Source organism: Podarcis filfolensis (genome assembly GCF_964270895.1).
Source record: "Podarcis filfolensis genome assembly, chromosome: 2".
In the NCBI taxonomy this organism is placed as follows: domain Eukaryota; kingdom Metazoa; phylum Chordata; class Lepidosauria; order Squamata; family Lacertidae; genus Podarcis; species Podarcis filfolensis.
Genome location: NC_139605.1, coordinates 23,945,526 through 23,960,106, shown reverse-complemented (window position 1 = coordinate 23,960,106; position 14,581 = coordinate 23,945,526). Strand labels below are relative to the sequence as shown.

Sequence of the window (14,581 nt, the reverse complement as noted above, 5' to 3'; positions counted from 1 at the left end):
CTCCAGCAGAACTTGGAGACCTCCAGCAAAAGCAATTGACATTAGATCTGAGGCAAACAAAAGGAGATATTCCTCCAGCCAACACATTTTTTTAAAAAAAGAAACAAAACCTTATTATTGTTTATTTAATATTTCTAACCTGCCCTTCATGAAAAACAATCCCAGGACAAGGTGCAAACAATATGAAATACTGAACTTAAAGCTATTAAATACGTCAGGTTTCAACCCACCATAAATATATATGGGGATAAGAACACAATAAATAACTGCAATCTTTAAAAGTGCAGAGCAGCTTCATCCTTCAAGATAAATTTGCAGCCAACGACCTGTAAATGCCCACGTAAAATAGATGCACATTGAGCTGGTGGCAGAAACTAAAGAATCACTGGCAAGCACAATTTAGAAAGGAGGGCGTTTCATAACTAGGATGCTGTTACAGAGAACTTATGAAATTGCTTGCTCCAGATTAGTTGTAACAACAAATTAAGGCTTTTCCCTATCCAGTAGCAGTATACATCTCATGATTAGGTATTGCGTTGAACAGGAAGTAAGAGCTATTTGCCATCACTCTCTGCTTGTGAGCTTCCTGGAGGCACATGGCAAACTGCTGTTAAAATATGGATTTTGTGTTTGATCCTGAAAATTCTTCGTGAAACAATAACCATACGGTTACTGGGCTGAGAGACAAAACAGAGTATGTTTCACCTTCTTATCCCAGAGCAAGTAGTAAATTCCACAAGCTGCTTTGATGAACTGCTCATTTTTATTTTATTTTTTGCCCTTGTGAGTAAATCTTACTCTTTTTTATTAGAAATGTTTGCTTTGTGCCCTATCCTCAGTGAGATACAGTATTAATGCATGTGTTCTGCCTGTCTCTGTTGCTTTTTATTCCTGAGGGGCTTTTTAAAAAAGAAATTGAAAGTATATCCCAGCTCCTGCCACCTGGCATCTTCAGATTTCCTCCTTCATCACATAATAGCATCCCTCTGTACCAATTTTCCAGTTTCCGATTCTACAATTCTTGAATTGGTGGTTCTCAGAATGTTGGTGGCTCTACCTTCCTATCACAGAACCAATGAGAACTACAGTGGTACCTCCTGTTGTGGACGGGATCCATTCCGGAGGTCTGGCCGGATCCTGAGGTTTTCGCAACCGGAGAGACCGCTTCTGCACATGCACGCGTAGCAAAACCCCAGAAATATACATCCGGGTTCGCTGCTTACATATCCCGAAGTTTATGTAACCAGAGGGATACATAAGCAGAGGTACAACTGTACATAACTATCAAGTAGTTTGCTCCTAGTTTATTTTTAAATGGGGGCAGGAGGAACCAGTTAAGAGACAGTGTCTCTTTGATATCCATTCCTAATAATAATAATAATAATAATAATAATAATAATAATAATAATAATAATTTATTGTTTGTACCCCGCCCATCTGGCTGTGTTTCCCCAGCCACTCTGGGCAGCTTCCACAGAGACCAAAAATACACTAAAATATAAGATATCACCATCAGAATCAGGGCTTTTTTTTCAGCTGGAACTCACCGGAACTGAGTTCCGGCACCTTTTTGGTACATTCCAGCAACTTTTTAGATTGGGGTGGTATGGCACCTTGGTCAGTGTTGTATGATTATTGGGTTGCCTCAGCGATCGGGTTGGTGGGGGCAAAAAAGAGAAGATGGGTGCTTTACCTTAACTATAGTTTACAGTTTACCTTAACGATAACTTAAGTGCCACAAAATGCTTCCTATGAGGAAAAAAGAAAAAAATATTTCAGTGTCTTGTAGACACTGCTTTGTGTTGGGAATTTTAAAGGCTCAGCCTTCATTTCCTTACCACATCCTAGAGACTTGATGGAACTCTTTTTCTGTAAATTTACAATTTCCTTTGCAGACTGATATTTTCTCCGATTAGCGTAGCAGAGATAGCGCTCACATTTCCCGGCTCGATCTCAAACAGTCATGTGTATCTTTACTTAGAATCCCTTGACATTATCACTATGAAGACATGTTCCCATGCTTCTAGCATACTGGGAGATAAAGCAGACTAGGCCGATGAATGCTTTAAAGTCCAGGCATGTCTTACACTAGATTCTTGGCACTTCTTACCTTTCAATCTATGCTTGCACCTCATCTAGACTTTACAATGCAATGTCCTATGTGACATTGCACTTAATCTACATATGTAGTGAACAGTCTAGGGAACCTCTGCTAGAAGGTGAATACTTTTTTGTTTGGACAGACTTTTGGCCTGTCCAGTTTATTCAATTCTCCTCCTGGGTGGTGGCAGTAGGAAAAGATCTGCCCATGCAAACTTGAACCACTATGAAGCTGCATGCGTTTCTCATTCATTCATTCATTCTTTCAGCCCAAGAGCCAAACCTTGTTCAGCTTTTATGGTGTTGCCTTGAATTAAAAGGTGGAGCAGCTCTAAGGGGAGAGGATCTGTGGTGTTCATAGTACTATACCATGGTGAAAACATGGCAGTGCTATGGATGTCTTAGTGCAGGTGACCATCATGGTTGTAATAAAGCCACCTGCATGAAGCTTTTACTAGTATGGTGGACACGGGTGGTGCTGTGGTCTAAACCACTGAGCCTCTTAGGCTTGCTGATTAGGCTTGCTGATTGGAAGGTCAACAGTTCGAATCCCTGTGACGGGGTGAGCTCCCGTTGCTCTGTCCCAGCTCCTGCCAACCTAGCAGTTTGAAAGCACAGCAGTGTGAGTAGATAAATAGGTGCCGCTGCAGTGCTCTGGCACTCGTCACAGTGTCCTGTTTGCCAGAAGTGGTTTAGTCACGCTGGCCACATGACCCAGAAAGCTGTCTGCAGACAAACACCAGCTCCCTCGGCCTGAAAGTGAGATGAGCGCTGCAACTCCATAGTCGCCTTTGACTGGACTTAACTGTCCAGGGGTCCTTTTCCTTTTATCTTAGTACAGTGGTACCTCGGGTTACAGACACTTCAGGTTACAGACTCTGCTAACCCAGAAATAGTACCTCAGGTTAAGAACTTTGCTTCAGGATAAGAACAGAAAGCGACAGCAGCACAGCAGGCCCCATTAGCTAAAGTGGTACCTCAGGTTAAGAACAGTTTCAGCTTAAGAGCAGACCTCCAGAATGAATTAAGTTCTTAACCCGAGGGTACCACTGTATGGGCAAGTAATAGATTATAGGCATAGTGAGAGGGAAGTGTTTCTGGCATGATTAGTCACATGTTTCAACTCCTATAATATTTATAAATAAGATGGTTTTAACAGACTTTTAGACTTCGATCCAGTTCAGCTTACTGTTCTCATAGTGGCCAAGCAGACACCTGCAGGAAGTCCAGAAGCAAAACCTGCAACAGCAGCCTGAGTGTATGGAATATATAAAATATATCAAGGCAAATTAGCAGCTCCTTCCAAAAGGCATTGTATCCTTTAACTATATAGGCCTGTAGTCCATGCTCTGGTTTGCTCAAGGGTCTGAACATTCAGTAAGTGTCTCAGTGCAGCATGCTAATCCAAGCGAGCAAAAGAGAAGGAATAATGTCTTACATAATGACCAGGCAGGACTTTTCGATCATTGCATAACTGGCTTTCTCAAAAGAGGATAATGAAATTAAGGGTGCCCAAAGTGCTCCAGGATTTCAGTTTCTTTAGACAAGGCTCAAAACGTGGATTACAAAGCAAAACTGTTACATGGATTTAAAAACAACACAAAAATTGGAAGCACAAATGGATCAAATCCAACTATGGAAATGAATTATTCTCAAACTGCATTACTGCAGGGAGCTGATTGTGAACATGCAAAGCGTGTACATAAAGTGTTTCTGTTCTTAAGTCATCAAATCAGACCAAACTTGCTACGATTCTATTATTCCATGGCTGTTTCCAAGAGCTCAGATTTGAAGAAATCAGTATCAACCCAGCCCTTCAGGACGAACAGCTTCTCACATGCATCCCAGTTCTTTTGCAAGGATGCACTGGCCAAGAGGTTGTGTTTGTAATACAATTCTATCTGTGATGGGATCCATCTAGCTCCTGCCACTAAGGTTATCCAGGAAGACATGTTTAATGAATTTCTCAAGTTGTTTCACCATGAAGATGCAATTCTATGCAGATTCCCCCCCCCCAATTAATCACATTAAGACTTATCTGTCCAATCTGAGCAATGTGACTGTGTTTCCCAGGTGTAAACATCTGGCTGCAATATGCAGCCAGCAGGTGGATATGAAATATTCTGTCCTTGCCTTGAATCAAGCTTCTGCATTACAATCCTTAGCTCATTCATGCTAATAATAAGCTTGCGAAGTCATTAATATTACTTTCCTTTTTTTATTTTGTTACATTATGGGGAACTGAGACAATGTGAAGTGATAGTGACAAAGATTACTGACAGAATCTGAAGGCTCTCAAAGTCTACTTTGATTACCGTAATTTCAGGCTGAGATGTGAGATTCATTCAAAGTTCTGACAAGTGAACAGATGGAGGGTCCATTTGATACTGGGAAGCCCCATGGCTCTTCACTTGTATAATCCTGGCTCATAAGCAAATGAAATTACTAACGATAAAGGAAAAATCTACCTTTTAGCCTCTTCGCTTGTATAATCTGGCTCATAAACAAATTAAATTACTAATGATAAAACTATGGTATGTATAATTTCACCCACCTTCCTTTCTTTGTTTGATATTAAGTATGAAATATTTCTTTAGGAAACAAACCTTGAAAACAACTATTCCTGCGCACACACAAACACCATAGGTATCTACAGAGATTTTACTATAGTTTCACTGCTATATCTCTGTACTTAGTAGAAATCACTTCCTGAGGAATTCATGCATTCTCCAGGCAATACATTTCCCTCTCTCCCCAGTCCAAGTGATTCACAAATCTGTTTGCCAGAGACAGTAGTGGGACAACTGTATGAGTGCATCTACTTATAACAACACCTTGGTCAAACTCCTGTACCTTCAAATCCTATTCTCTGTCTTCAGCTGAATTCTACAACTGGTAGAATATTCCATGCCTATACTGCCCTCTGCTGGTTCTCCTAACTCCTTCAAGAATGAAATAAAAAAATTCCTTCCAGTAGCACCTTAGAGACCAACTAAGTTTATTCTTGGTATGAGCTTTCGTGTGCATGCACACTTCTTCAGATACACTGAAACAGAAATCACCAGACCCTTTTATATAGTGAGAGGGTGGGGAGGGGTATTACTCAGAAGGGTGGTGGGAATGGCTGATTGACTGATAGGTGTGGCAAACCTGTTGACGACTGTTAATGACTACAGTTGGTCTTACAGGAAAAAGCAAGGGGTGAGATGGCGAAAAATAGCTTTATCATGCATTTCCGTCCTTCAAGAATAGTTTAAATTTGATACTATTCCTCCTATTAATTTGTTGCATTTGTGAGGTGGGTCACTATTTCTTTTTCCCCCAAAAAAAACAAATACTGAGGTTGAAAAAAAATCTTTATTTGCTCAAAGCATGTCAAAGTGCAAGTAGATATATAGGTACCACTCCAGCGGGAAGGTAAACGGCATTTCCGTGTGCTGCTCTGGTTCGCCAGAAGCGGCTTAGTCATGCTGAACACATGACCCGGAAGCTGTACGCTGGCTCCCTTGGCCAATAAAGCATGATGAGCGCCACAACCCCAGAGTCGGCCATGACTGGAGCTAATGGTCAGGGGTCCCTTTACCTTTACCTTTACCTTACCATACACACACACACACACACACACACACAGTCATTTCTCTCACTTTGGGCCTCATTTACTTGCATGGAACCTAGGAAATGGGGTGCCACTGTAGAGAACTTACAGAAGGTTAAAGAAGTAATGCAGAGCATTCAGCAACTGAGCCCAATAGTTTTGTCACTCCTGGGGGTGGAAAACCAGTCTGGATGTTTTCAATCATTCATGCATCACCAACCTAAAGTTAATTGAGACAGCTGTTATGCAGGCCTGCTGAAGACTCTGTATCATAAGTAGCAAATACCGCATTCTGAGCGTCTTCAAATCTAGGAAACAGTGATATTCTATGGGTTAAGAAGCACACAGTGAGATATTGTCAAGGAAACAAACTGCTTAGAGCAATACTGCCTTTTCTGGTAGCCCTAAAATTAGTTTCACCATCTGTGTTTTGGTTTATATGCCTGCACACAGTCACATCCAACCATCTTTCCGTTGAATGCTGGCAACTTGAATGCACGATGTATGCTTTCCGTTTCCCTTTACTGCACCTATCTCAACTTTGAGGATTGCAGAAAAGGCAACCATTCAATACAGAATGTAATTGGTCAGAACCATTTAAATGGTGATTTCAAACTTAGTGGGCTTGTAAATGTTCACTTTAGGTCGGGAGTGGAGAACCTGTGGCCTTCCAGATGTTGTTGGCCTACAACTTCTGTCATCCACAACTCCTAAGTTAGGCTTGGCTGGGGATGGTGGGAATTGGAGTCAACATCTGGAGGACCACAGATCCCTGCTTAAGGGGAAGGTATCACATCCCACATAGTTTTTCAAATATTTTCTGTTTTTGATAAAGCCAAGACTTTTGAAACTTTCTTCTTCTCATGGTTTAAAATGCCAGACAGAGTTAATAGTCAGAAGTTTTAAAAAATACAATCTTAAAGCTCAGAAACATTATGTACTGTTATTCGTACGTGTCAGTCCTTAGAGGTTAACCCACAATTACTTTTGCGCGCCACAAGGAGAGGGACTGAGTACAAGCTGTGTACCACACTGGAGATATTCGCACCACAAGTAGAAACATTTATGTCTAAAATTGCATTATGCACCGCAGACCTCTGCAAGCAGAACGGCAAGCCTGTTTTCTCCGAGGTCCAACAGAGTGGACTGTTTCTCAAATAAATGCTGCATAGAGCCAGTGTGGTGTAGTGGTTAAGAGCGGTAGTCACGTAATCTGGGGAACCAGGTTCGCGTCTCCGCTCCTCCGCATGCAGCTGCTGGGTGACCTTGGGCCAGTCACACTTCTCTGAAGTCTCTCAGCCCCACTCACCTCACAGAGTGTTTGTTGTGGGGGAGGAAGGGAAAGGAGAATGTTAGCCGCTTTGAGACTCCTGAAGGGGAGTGAAAGGCGGGATATCAAATCCAAACTCTTCTTCTTCTTCTTCTAGGTTACATCCTAATAAACAGTGAAATCTCAAGCAGAAAGTAACAACACTTGAAACAGAGGCATCCCAGCCCCCCTCTTTAAATTGTAAATAAGTTTGTATTTGATGAGAAAGTACAGATAGTTTTTCTCCCAACAACTTCAGCATTTCTGAAAAGTATAAGCCACTAGTCCAAGAATGGGAACCTATGGTTTGCCAGATGTTGCAGGACTACAACTCCTATCATGCCTGCCCACCGGCTTTGCTGGCTGAGGCTGATGGGGGCTGAAGTCCAACAGCGCCTGGAGGGCCACAGGTTCCCTGCTCAAGACCCACCATTATCCTTTGAGCCTTGCCTCTGGGCTGCAAAACAGGGCCCCTCCTTCCACCAACTCATGCAACGGAGTGCCCCTGTTTTCCTTCAGGAAACTGGAGGACATGAGGAAACAGGAGAGAGCTGGGCCACGATGTTCTTTATGGTGTCTCTTTACACAGAATGGCAATATTAAGGCTATTTCTCAAGATTTATTAAGCTGTAGGTGAGTTTCATTACGTGAGAGATGGGGAGAGGAGAGAACTGCCTACCTTCACGAGACCAAATGCACCATTTTTTAAAAAAAATAAAAATGTTAGCGCAGCTTGGAAGTTTGAGAAACAAAATTAAATGAGCTGTGAAGATTATTGAAAATCAATCACAGCCATAATGAAAAGTTCCCTGTGTTCTCTCCAGAGCTAGAGAGTAGGATCCTGCTATGAATTGTTAAACTGGAATGAACCAATAAGGCAGAGAATGTTCTAAGTCCAGCATCCTGAACACTCCTCCTCTGACAAAAGTCCTCTGAAAGCTAAAGGATTTACAGGGTACCACAAGTGGCTCAGGATAAAGTGGACTGAATAGTACAAAATGTTAGTCATGCCCTGGGCACATCCAAATTGGACTACTGCAATGTATTCTTTGCAGGGCTGCCGTTGATGAGTGTTTGGAAACTCCAGCAGGTGCTCAGATGCTTCTCGAGGGCTTCCCTTTGGTATCTGGTTGGCCACTATGAGAACAGGATTCTGGACTAATAATAATAATAATAATAATAATAATAATAATAATAAATTTATTTATATCCCGCCCTCCCCAGGCGGAGCCGGGCTCAGAGCGGCTAGCAGCAATAAAAGTAACACAGCATTCTAAAATCAATATTCTAAAATCAATTCAAAATCAAATGGCAACCACTGGGCCAGAGTTCTACGAGGATCACCAAAGGAGGGGGGCAGACTGTCTATTGGCCTGATTCAACAGAGCTCTTATGTTCTTATCTGTTACCTTCTATCCAGCTTCTCCTCTTCTTCCCCCCACACCCTCTGCTACACTGCCCAAAAAAACCAAATTGTATTTAACAAATTTTTGGCATCATCATCATAAATTTTTATTTATACCCCACCCTCCCCAGCCAGGGCCGGGCTCAGGGCAACTAACACCAAATGTGAATTACAATAAAACGTAATAAAAACAACAACAAACAGTTAATTAAAATACGACTTAAAATACAGCTTAAAATACAGCCTCATTTTAGTAATAGCCCATAAATCAAGACCATAAAGAGAGGAAGCACTAGAACTGGCCATTCTGATGTTTTTGCCATCCTTCTTTGGCATCCTGGCATCCAACTGTATACACAGATAGAACATTAAGCTCAACATTAAGCCCTGACCCCGAGATTGTGCTGTTGGCGCTGTGGCCTAAACCACTGAGACTCTTGGGCTTGCCAGTCAGAAGGTTGGCAGTTCAAATCTGCACGACGGTGGTGAGCTCCCGTTGCTCTGTCTCAGCTTCTACCAACCTAGCAGTTCAAAAGCATACCAGTGCGAGTAGATAAATCGTTACCACTGTGGCGGGAAGGTAAATGGCTTTTCTGTGCACTCTTGTTTCTGTCACGGTGTTCCATTGCGCCAGAAGTGGTTTAGTCATGCTGGCCACATGACCCGGAAAGTTTTCTGTGGACAGACACCAGCTCCCTCTGCCTGAAGTGAGGTGAGCGCCACACCCCATAGTCGCCTTTGACTGGTCTTAACTGTCCAGGGGTCCTTTACCTTACGTGTGCTGTTTCTTCCTCAGCCCACAACCAATAAGGTGAATGTCTGCCAATGGGGAACCTTTTGCCTCTGTGAAGGATCCCCACACAAGTCAGAACCCTGGAAGAGGCAACCTTGCTGTATCCATGTTGGTTCTAATGCTGAGTGCTACCTGGGCAGGCCTCTTGTGCTCCTAGATGCCTCATTTACTAGACTCCTATTGTCTGCAACCACTCTGCTATTTCAGTAATGGGAGACAGGCAGGGCTTTTTTTTTTCAGCTGGAACTTGCCAGAACTCAGTTCCGGCACCTCTCAGGTGGGCCCCATTGCAAATCTGGGGAGAACAAGGGTTCATGATGAGTTACAGCACCTCTTTCACTAGAAAATTAGCAGTGGCAGACAGGTAGGTATCCAGATGGCTCTGCAACTTCTGTGCGAAGTTTCAGTGCTAAATTATGTTCATCGGGTTTATTTTACTCACTTGCAAAAATAAATAAAAGCGCATTTGTGTATCCGTGGCGCGTGCGGATGTGTGTGTTCTTCGAGCTTTCGCTTCGTGCTATTCTGTTGCCTTCCCAGAGGAAGCTTTGTGATATTGCAGAGTTGTTGTCTTACAGTTTTTCTTACCAACTTAATTAATTAGCACAATGTCACTCCTGTTGCTTTTTTAATGCCTAAGACAGTTGGTGACATTTGCATTAACCTTTTCCACCCCAAGGTGACGGGGCTGGGTTGGCAGACTGCGTTTCTTGCCTCATGCTTTTTTTCCATCTTGGATGTTTTCACAGATGGGGGACTCAAGGTGACTTTAGCACGACGCATGCCCTTCCAGCAGTGAAGGTGAAGCTGTTTACCGAGAGCACCGGCGTGCTGGCTTTAGAAGACAAAGAACTCGGGCGGGTAAGGGCAGCGATGCTTCTTCAGCTTTGCTTTGCAGGAGGAGGAAAACCCCGCCGCCCATCGGGGTAGCAGCTTTATGAACCCAGGTCGCAAAAGAACACAGGCTTTCTAACCCGCAGTGCTGCAAATTAGAACATTTCATCTCTGGCATAGCTTTTTAAGAACTGCATCCTACCGAACGTCCCCAGACAAGGAAGTACCGTATTTTTCGCTCTATAAGACGCACCAGACCACAAGACGCACCTAGTTTTTGGAGGAGGAAAACAAGGAAAAAAATATTCTGAATCTCAGAAGCCAGAACAGCAAGAGGGATCGCTGCGCAGTGAAAGCAGCAATCCCCCTTGCTGTTCTGGCTTCTGTGATAGCTGCGCAGCCTGCATTCGCTCCATAAGACGCACACACATTTCCCCTTTTTAGGAGGGAAAAAGTGAGTCTTATAGAGCAAAAAATACGGTAATATTGGCAGCTGTTGGGAAAGCACATAAAACACATAAATGCACATTTGCAGAACAGAAAAGGAGGACAGAGTTTGTTCTAGAGCTAAAAGACAAGCTTTCTGGGCTGGGAAAGAGGGAGCTAGATTGGTTCCTTGTAAGCATCACAATCTCTAAAGAATTTCAGAGAGGAGATTGGTTGAAGTCTTTGTTTCAAATAAAGTGTGGTGTGTGTTGCACATAGAATCATAGAATTGTAGAGCTGGATGAGATCCCCGAGGGAATCTGTTCCACGGTTGAACAACTCTTACTGTCAGAAAGCTATTCCTGATGTTTAGTCGGAATCTCCTTTCTTATAGCTTGAAGCCATTATGTCTAAATTGTTGGTGCACAGCTACACACCCAATTAGACATACCCACAAAAGGTGGGTTAGAGGCCACCAGTAGGCCTTAGCACCTCCTCACTCACCTGACCCATCTCCTAGCTGGGCTGGCAAAAGCACCAGCGACTAAGGATGGGGGAGAAATCCAAGGCAGTTCCTATTTAATGCCAAACCAACGTAATTTGCACTTTCTGAAACAATATTCAAACTGAAACCCAGCCATCCTTCAAAATTTCACACATTTCCAAATTTTGCAGTAAAGTAGGCCAAGTAATGCATTTATTAGGGCAAATAAAAATGCAGATATTAGTGAACATAACATACCAAAATCTTATTAGGTGAAATTGCTTTACAAAGATGTGTCTATTATACAAAATTGCACACGAATATGTGTATATTAGAAGAAAATCACACTAAAATATTGATGAATTCTCGAGAGGCCAGAGGGGGTGTTGGAGGAATGTAGGAGGAAAGGTAAAAGATGGATTTCTTTTAAAATCAGCTTAGTAATAATAATAACACACTGGGAATAGAAAGGAAGGGGATAAAAAAGAAGAAGAAAGTGTGTGTAAAAGGAGCAGGGAGAAGGGATAAAAGAAACTGGCAGTTGCAGGGGGCTAAGGTGTAATTTGAAAGAGAGAAAAGAAGAAATGGCAATGAATGAGTAAAAAATACTTTGAGAGGCATAGGGAGAGCGAAAAATATAAAATAAAAAACCTATACCACTGTCTAAAACAGCGACACTGACTCACAATACCTATGGAACTCTTCGCCACAAGGAAACTTCTGTGGCAAAGAATTTAGCAATTTCAGAAGAGGGCTTTTGTACAGGTATCAATAGAAAATGATGTCACTAATTGCCAGATGACCCATCAACATCTGCCTCCATTTTGTGACTGGCTGTGCTCCTGCACTACCATTTTGTGTCCGGTTGTCCTCAGTAATCTTTAGTCATCTCCAGCGGACCCCGGGAGTAGAAATTCTGAGGACCCCTGACTTAAGAGCTTACTATAAGTGTGGTAGCCGAATTTGTAGGATGTATCTGTCACCACACTTAGGGACAAGGCTTCAATGAAGTACACTTTATTTAACAATAAGAAATAAATGGAGAACACAGCAATGGGCAATTTAAAAAGACAATATACAAGCACTGCTGCCGTAACTTCAGGAAGATTGGTGGGAGATGTGAAATTAAGTCTCCCTGGTCCACACGTCAGCTCACGAGTGATGGGTAAGCCATCTTGGCTACATGCTTTAACCCACCTTGTCTAACAGAAGATGCTGAAGTTTAATTTCTCTTTTACCGATTCAAAGAGATATTTTAATTCAGGCAAGCTATTGCAATCAAGAAAAGAAGGATGAAAAATCAAGTCAGGCCCTCTTCACACATTGCCACCAGTCAATGCAGGCCTCTTCCAGGTGTTTGTTTTAGAGTAGAGATAGGTAAAGGGACCCCTGACCATTAGGTCCAGTCGTGCCCGGCTCTGGGGTTGCGGCGCTCATCTCGCTTTATTGGCCGAGGGAGCCGGCGTTTGTCTGCATACAGCTTCCAGGTCATGTGGCCAGCATGACTAAGCCGCTTCTGGCAAACCACAGCAGCGCACGGAAACGGTGTTTACCTTCCCGCTGGAGCAGTACCTCTTTATCTACTTGTACTTGGATGTGCTTTCGAACTGCTAGGTTGGCAGGAGCAGGGACCGAGCAACAGGAGCTCACCCCGTTTCAAACCACCAACCTTCTGATCACCCCGATTCAAACCGCCAACCTTCTGATCGGCAAGTCCTAGGCTCTGTGGTTTAACCCACAGCACCACCCGTATCCCTATAGTAGTAGAGATGGGATTGCCTAAATTGTAAGGCTGTTAAAATTTACCTGAGCTTCAGCTAACTTGTGTTGCAGACATACAAAGCTGCAGACTGTCCTGGAAAATACTTCACCTTAACAGCCTGGGACAGGAGGATCTGCTGTGGATGTTGGGGATTGATTACGTGATGTCAGCTGGATGATCAGTAAATAATTCAGTATGCTAAATTTGGCAACAGGGCCCCTGCTGAATTAACTGCAACCTGCCCCTTTCTTCCCCACCCCACCCCCAGCTGCTAAGGTTCATAACACTAATTCCCCTTTTTGTGATTCAGCTTGTTCCCCGGTGCTATCAGCTACACACAGAGTGCTCCTGAATGTTCCTTCTCTGTTGCTTTATGACACTTTAGTTAGTCATCATTGATTTTCCCCCTCGCTCTCTCCAGAGCCTGCAGCTGCACAATTTGTCTTGGTGGCAGACATAATTGCCAATGAATTCTATGTCTGCCTCTGCTTTCTCTTCACTCACCCCCCTCACACACACTCTAAGCGTGAATTTGGACATAAGGACCATCTGTGTCTTTAAACAGGAGGTCCTTTTAAGGTGCAGAGACTGAGAGATGCCTTTACTATTAAAGGCGCCTTCACTTCCCCTCAGCTATGAGAGGAGTGTCTCCCACAGTGGGCAGAAGGCGTCTCTGTTGTCTTCCCCCTGATGAATAGACAAGTAGGAGTCTTTAGAGATTTGTTTTTATTTATTCCAAGAGAGAATTATGCCCATGGTTTAGCGTTTCAAATAAATACAGCCCAGGTTTTTTTGCAGATGAGCGAAGGAAGAAAATAGTGTCCCAAAGGTAACAGAACCAAGCAGTCTAAAGTAGAATGATGCCCCGAAAGAGAAAAAACCCAAAGGTGTTCTTGAGACCAATTCCGTGCTTGATTGGAACTTAAAATATTTCAACTGTAGCTCAGCGGCTATCCCAATGCTTCTCATCTAGCTGTAGCAATAACAGCAAGAAGCAATAACGTCCACAAGCCACAAATCATTGTTCCATGAAATCTGAGAAGAATGGGCATTTGGTTTTTCTAACAGCCCAATCCCGTAGTGTCCATGCATGTTTGGGGAGCCATGAAGGCTCTGTTCCCTGCCTGAGACTGCAAATATGGTGGGTGTAATGGCCCTTGGGCATGATTTATATAGAGACTGAGCTTACCTGCTCAGTTTGCAGCCAACTCCTAGGCTCTCCTCTCCAGGAAACCCAATGGAGCTTCCAGAACCTTAACCGGGGGTTCTTTACTACTACCAAACAAGAGAAAACCCTTGCTTCTAAGGAGCTGCATGGCACACTGCCTCAGCTCAAAGGACTGTACCAAGAGGCACTGGTTGCTTGATTTATTGCATTTATATCCTACCTTTTTATCCAAGGAGCTTAAGGTGGCACACATGGTTCTCCCCTTCCACATTTAATCCCAATTTAACCTCCCCTGTGAAGTAGGTTAGGCTGAAAGGCAGTGACTGGCCCAAGCTTTGTGGCGAAATGGGGATTTGAACCCCAGTCTCCCAGGTCCTAGTCCAACAAACTTGATCACTACACCACACTGGCGGAAGGCAGACAATACATCTTGAAGCTATCTGAAATATGTGTGTGTTGTTAAGTAGAAGTTGCAGCACAGTTTTCTGGAGTTGCATTTGGGTTGCAAGTTGTGTAGGCCTGAGCTTTATGTTGTTTAGTCATTTAGTCATGTCCGACTCTTCGTGACCCCATGAACCAGAGCACGCCAGGCAGGTCTTCCACTGCTTCCCGCAATTTGGTCAAACTCATGCTGGTAGCTTTGAGAACACTGTCCAACCATCTTGTCCTCTGTCGTCCCCTTCTCCTTGTGCCCTCCATCTTTCC

At 43.3% G+C, this 14,581-nt stretch overlaps 1 protein-coding gene across 13 annotated transcripts in view; it reads left to right on the top strand.

The window, feature by feature from the left end:
- The window catches only part of CADPS (calcium dependent secretion activator), a 348,429-nt gene that overhangs the window by 152,498 nt on the left and 181,350 nt on the right, over positions 1 to 14,581 (top strand). For all 13 annotated transcript variants that reach the window (XM_083600416.1, XM_083600415.1, XM_083600422.1 and 10 more), the window contains exon 7: positions 9,952 to 10,063. In XM_083600416.1, coding sequence (XP_083456542.1) covers positions 9,952 to 10,063 — 112 coding nt within the window. The remainder of the gene's footprint in view (positions 1 to 9,951; positions 10,064 to 14,581) is intronic.